General features: G+C 43.5%; 1 protein-coding gene across 1 annotated transcript; it reads right to left on the bottom strand.

Annotated features, from left to right (window-relative positions):
• Window positions 1–331: 331 nt before the first annotated feature.
• mpl (MPL proto-oncogene, thrombopoietin receptor) lies at window positions 332–5,993 on the bottom strand. Its single transcript, XM_076045378.1, has 12 exons — window positions 5,592–5,993; window positions 5,137–5,261; window positions 4,650–4,815; window positions 4,400–4,557; window positions 4,175–4,319; window positions 3,958–4,072; window positions 3,677–3,846; window positions 3,348–3,490; window positions 2,427–2,586; window positions 2,219–2,300; window positions 2,018–2,105; window positions 332–1,782 (listed from the first exon to the last, which is right to left on the bottom strand). Exons 1-12 carry the CDS (start codon window positions 5,701–5,703, stop codon window positions 1,330–1,332), a joined length of 1,917 nt encoding a protein of 638 aa, XP_075901493.1. The 5' UTR covers window positions 5,704–5,993; the 3' UTR covers window positions 332–1,329.
• Between the last annotated feature and the right edge of the window lie 404 nt (window positions 5,994–6,397).

Raw genomic sequence — 6,397 nt, 5'->3', positions numbered from 1 at the left:
AATAGCCCTTTGGGACCTATACAGTGTGTGTGACCCTGAGGCAGCCCAGACGCGTCATGAGATTTCAGGTTGGATGAACCGTATCATGATAAAGGTGAACAACTACTTCTCAACTCACGGTATTTGGCCGTAAGGTAGCCGGTAAGACCCACTACTATTGTTCCTTCCTGCCACCTAGTGGCACAAAAAACATATTGCAGACAAAAAAAAAATGATGCGAGGTTCTGACTGGCTGGCCAATGGGAAGAAAGAAAGCTGCTTGCGTCAGTCCAGATTCAGAGCTTGATTAAAATAATAATAATAATAATAATAATAATAATAATAATAATAATAATAATTGAAACTGAAATTTATTTATGTAAATTCAAACACTCAACTTGTAATGTGATGAACCGACGATTCTTGGTTCATTCCAAAGATTTGAAAGAAATATTTTACATCTTATATTATATGCAACAAGTAACAAAATGAGAGTCAGACGTTCTATCAGTGGAGAGTAGGCAGAATACAGTATAGCGGTGATGAAAGATCTACAATTAAACTCATTTACATTCAGTTGCATACAATTCTTACACAAGGACAGTTTAAACTGACACCAATTTACCTCGTAACGAACTTTAAAAAAAAAAAAAACTTGTAATAATAACCAGCACTTTAAAAAAATATATATATATGCACTCGATTGAACGCGTTGACCATCATGATTGCCGGACATATTGCACCCTCTAGTGGACGAAGCCGTGTCATACAACTGTTGGTGAAAAGACGAGTACTTTTTAGTACCCTCTTTTGCAGAGGGTTTAAAAGACTTTCGAAATCGTGTTCTGCCAACCACAGCTCACCAAATAGTCTATTGTAATATCCTGCCGACATTCTTCGAGAGCAGAATTGTTGTTGCCTGTTCTCCAATTCCTCTTGCATTGTTCCCTCTTTTTGTGCGAGTAGTGTTGTTTTCTGATTTTCAGTCGGAACATCTCAACCCCCTGGAGACTGCGGACACAAAATGCACCGTTTCTGTTTGCACGAGTCTGCGCTGGTTGTCGCTGTGAGAAGAATCCTCCCTTCTGTGGAGGATTCTCCAGGTTTTGAGGCTGTCGCATGCTGCGCACGCTGCAGAAACCCCCCTCCGAGAAAAGACATTTCCATTGCGATAGGGGCTTGTATGAATAAAAACAAAACTGACGTGACATCCCACAGTTACACCTGCTGATGGATGTTTACGTCCGCATGAATAAGGAAAAGTGTGATGTGCACACAAGTACATTTCTACCAAATAATGCTGGGTTTGAGTTTTGTGATGTGTTTTGTTTTTTTTTCGTTCTTTACTTTTCAGCTGCAGGGTAAATTGGAGTAGAGGTTGCCTGGAACTTCACCAGCAGCGTTCTTGGAGTCAGACGTGTCTGCAGGCTCGGCCAGAGGCAGGTAGGAGCGGTTCTCAAAGTCACTGCGGCCCGGGGAGCCGTCAGCGCAGGGAGACAGACACGACTGACGGCTCTCATCCTTCGCCATCCTAACGCCTTCCCCGGCGACGCCCGTCTCGCGCTCGTAGATGTACTGGTTTTCCTTTGGGCACTGGGAGAGAAAATCTCTGCTCAGAGTCACGTAGTCGGGAAAGACTTCAGTGCCGGGACTTCCGTCGAGCTGCTCTCTGCCGGCGAGGCTCCGGTCTGCCGGCAGGAGGAGAGCGGAGGCCTCCGGCGGCCTCTCGTCGTCCTCTGACAGCACCTCCACCGCGGACGGGACGGTCTCCTCGGCGCACTGTTTAGCTGGCGAGGGAGGATCCTGTCGAGCGAGCAGAATTCTGCTTAACGTCGAGGTAAATGAAGCACATTACTAGAAGTTAGTTGGCCCATCGCCAGTGTTTGGCGAGTAACCCACTACTGTAATTAAACTGTTTTTTTTGAGTAATGGAGTAATGTAACGGGATTACTGTGGCAAAAACGGGATAATTATTCATAATTATAACACAATTCTTCATGCGTGATGCTATGTGGAAAACAAAGGAGAAATGATTCACCCATCTTTGCCCATTTATCTCTGTCAGATATCCTTGCAGCACTTTGTCAAGGTTGGGCACTGGTGGCCAAATATACAGCTTTAACTTCCTGTAAAGACACACAAAAACACACGTTGGGAATTATGAAGATTGTGCGCAAACGTGCCGTTTCCGATCTTATTACCGTCTTTTCCGACTTGGTCACATATTGTCCAATCTCACCTGAGGTACCTGGGAAAGAAGCTGATGGTGACGATGGCAGCAACCAGCATTAGCACAGGGATGCACAGCAGGAGAAACGCATCTGCAGATAAAACTTTGTTGAATTGCACTGACGTCTTTCTGTTGCCGTAACGATTTGTCTCAGAGGGCAAAACCAGGTGTTCACGTATAAGTAAAGGTAGATGAGCTGTGCTCTGTGGGACCTTACCACCCTCAGCTGGTGTGTCACCAGTAAGGACTGCTGACCAGTCACTCCAGTGGCCCGAGTAAAAGGCTCCAGTAGGTTTAGTTCTGATCCTTACACTGTATTGGCTTCCAAGTGGGACATCGATGCAAGTGTGTGACTCAGGTCCATTCAAGGGGACAATCTAGAGGAAAATTAGTGTTGTGACATCCAAAATATTCCAAATCCATCCATTTTCGACACCCGCTTCTTCCTGTGCCTGGACAGCCTCAGCCGGCTCTCTCCATTCGCCTCAAAGAGCCGCCTCTCAGAACTCTCAGGCTCTGAGTTCATTCTGAAATGACCCATCGCTAAAATTCAGTTCTTTGAATGTGGGAGATTTGTTTGTTTTTTTAGTAATGTTAACAAATCTGTTGAATTTGATTTATGAATGAGAGCTGTGTGTGTGTGTGTGTGAGAACCAAAAATGAGGTCATGGCTCACCCTGCTCATTAGGTAGATTTGCTGCACCTGTGCAGCAGAGCTCAGCTGTGGGCTGTTGGTAATCAGCCTGGTTGAGGGATTATATTGAGAGAGCGTTTTTGGCTCGTGTTCTCTCTCGGGTAGTGAGGCTCAGGAGGTTCAGCAATGTATTCTGGCCTTCTTTACGAACACGGAGTTTCATTCTGAGATTTTTTTTTTTTTTTTATATCCCTTTACCAAATCTGCTAACGCAAAATGGTTATTTTTGCATGTCTGACAGTTGCAACCTTATTGTGCTCCCTGAGTAGATCAGCTTTGTCATTAATTCGCGCAAGTTGCCAGTTAATCCCAGTGCACAAGTCTTTAGACTGTGAGAGTGGGCTGGGGATGGTGTGTGCGTTTTAAAGGTTTTTAAAGTTAAAAAAAACAACAACAACAAACAAATAAATAAATAAATAAATAAATAAAAATCCACCAGCTTACCATCCACACTCTCCCTGCTCTGACTTTGCAGCTGACTTCGTACGTCAGGTGAATTGACAGGAAGGGAAGTGGAGCTTCCCATGTCAGGCACAACTTATTTTCCCGCAACACTCCCGTGAGATGGCTCGGTGAGGATGTTTTGACTAAATAAATAAAAAAGTGCACATAGAGACGTTGTGAGTAGGTTGAAAAATAAGACGACAACAACAGCCTTTTTTTTTGTCTTTCAGGTTCATCACCTTAATACTGAAACTGATATTGAGATATTACACCATAGATATAACTTCCAATTTGGATAAAGATTAAAAAAAAAAAAAAAAATCACTCACTGCTGTGGTTCAGGCTGAACTCTTGGGTGTAGAAAGTTCTGCTGAGTGGCTCCAGAGAACCGCTGAGCTTGACTCTGACCTTTCTGGACTCGTCTCCACGGAAACTGCACCGCTCAGTGTTGCTCCTCTCAGCAACACACTCTGTCCACTCTGTCCTGGCCCAAGCTGAACTGTTAGGGTTTGGCGTGTGTGTGTGTGTGTAAAGGGAACATGAAGCAGTGCATTTAATGCAACATGGCAGCCTACAGTCAACAGAAAATCAGCAAAAGTCGTCGCCTCACCTGAGACCCATGGTGTAGGAAGCCTTGTTCTCTGTCTCTCCGCCATATCTGCTCCCGTTCCACTGACAGATGACCCTCTCCAGGTCAGGTGTAACGCACAGTAGTGAAATATCATCTGCAAGTCGGAATGGAAAGGATCAGCGCAGTCTTGCTGCTGCTGACAGTAAAGGTCACATGGTAGGATGACATTCCTGGCCACTGCCTTGTTTGAGCTCACCTGCGCTTTGCGGCACCACGGCTCGCCCGGGCTGAGACCAGCTGCTCCAGTGTCCCGTATTTGCATTTAGAGCGCACTTGACGGCGATCTGCACCTCCACCTCCTCACCTGGCACCAGAGACTCCAGCATGAAGTTCTCTTTGGCCTGCCACAATCGCAGAGACATGCTGTCGAATTTTGCCGTACAATAGGTGTTTGTTTTCATGAGGAGTTTTGCTAACGTACCACTTTGGCCGTCTTCACCAGTCCCTCAGAGGAGTAACGAATCATGAACATCACATTATCTTCAAAGTATTTGGGGGCTTTAGCTTGCCAGGACACCTGCAGCTGTCCCACACGGCCATTTTGCTGCAGAGACACCTGGGAGGGAGGCTCCAGGAGAACTAGGGAGTGTAAAAAGGATTGGAAAATTTGGAAAATACGCCATAGATTCAATTTCTTCCAAAATATTTTCCATGAGAGAGAAATGTCTCACAGTGGTCCTCCACAGAGACAGTCCGTCTGTAGAGGCTGCTGTTGCCATCCACCACATCCAGGTGAATTTCCACGTACAAAAGAATATCCATCAAAGGAAAAGCACAGGTGTGAAGGAATGTTTCCTCTTTTATCTTTTGAACTGACATTCCACACCTCTGCTTCTTCTTTCTGGCAACAAACACAGAGAGCAACACAAGATCCATTTGTTTGTCTTAAGTTGAACAGATCTAAAAAAAAAACAAACAAAAAAAACACAATTGCAGACTTTGATGGCAGTGGAGCAATTGGGGCGGAGTCTTGAAAAGAGAAACTTAAAAATTGTGTGTTGCTTGATTAACGATTTGGGCTGTTCAGTTGCTCCATTCCTGAACAATTTTGATATCATTTCTTATGGTGTCTCATCTAAAAGTTGCACTTTGATGGTACAATACTAAATATTAAGTTAAATTTTAACCACTTAGGCCACTTAGTTTCTTGTGAACCACTTGCCTTGCAACCGTGTAGAAGAAATCGTACGTCTTGTTGTCTGGTGTCTGAAAGAAGCAGGTGAAGTCGTTCTGTGTCCTTGTGAAGCACTTTGGATTTGGCTCATCCTTGAACAGGGAAACATCTGTTGCAAAATGGAAACGCGAGAAAAAGAAACGTCATAGAAAGAGGGTCACGTCTGTATTTTGAATTCAACAAAGAAAACCTACTCTCTTTGCTGTGTCAACACCAGCAGCAACATTTATTTGAACATTAGTAACATTGAGAGCTGCAGCAGTAAACTTTAGTAGAATTGTTTCTATTTAGGAATATGGGGAACAATGGTGAAATCATTTATTATCAAAACATCATTTTTGTGGTGGTGCAATTTTTTCGTCCAGCACCTTCGGACATAATGAGAAATTTGAAAAAAGAAGAAGAAAAGAAAAGTACTTAGAACACGCTGAAGGCCTACCTTCTCTGGAAAGATGATTTATATTTCCATCTCTGCAATATATCCAAGGTGCGCAGCCCACAATAATCCACAGGCTCGTGGGGAGACTGCACAGATCAAAAAGCAGTTTCATGGTAGACTGATTGACTGGAAGGAAGCACTAAATGAAAATTGAAATGGCTCTTAAACTACAATGCATTCTTGTCTTTGTTTACTGTGCTTGTTGTCTCTTTGTGCGCTTGTTGAGTGTGAGCGAGAGTGTAGGCTTGAGAGTGGCTGAAGGGTTGGCCAAGTGTCATAGGCTGCACTGAGAACAGGAAGTAGGCTTTGTGCACAGAGCACAGTTTGGGAGACATTGGAATAACGAAAAATATTAGTGCAAATATTCCTTTGCACCTATATATGCCTAATATACTGTATGCCTCTCTCTCTCAAAATGTATGTATGTACAGTATGTATGTATGTATGTATGACAGAACAGGAGTCAATTTATACAAAGTGACAGACATGTAACAATTCACAATTGTACACCACTTATGTTTCCTTAAATTGGTTCACAAATGAGTCGCTTATTTCTTGAAGTTTTGATGTGACTCTCAAACAATGAAAATCAAGGTAGGTTATTTATCAGTTTTTCCACGGCTAACTCATTAATCTGCTGTGAAAAATGTTGTCGAAAAGTCCTTTTCTTCTTTTGGCTGTTTGACTGACGCGGCTGAAACATGAAAAGTCCGTTCTGAACACGGCAGGATGTGTTTTTGGCTACACCGAGCAACAAAAATGCAATTGTGGATATCATTTATTCCATTGTTTTAGTGGCGTATAGC

This window comes from Nelusetta ayraudi, unplaced genomic scaffold (genome assembly GCF_046127955.1).
Source record: "Nelusetta ayraudi isolate G7.1 ecotype Tasmania unplaced genomic scaffold, CSIRO-AGI_Nayr_v1 ptg000084l, whole genome shotgun sequence".
NCBI lineage: Eukaryota > Metazoa > Chordata > Actinopteri > Tetraodontiformes > Monacanthidae > Nelusetta > Nelusetta ayraudi.
This window is presented reverse-complemented; position numbering and strand designations above follow the sequence as displayed.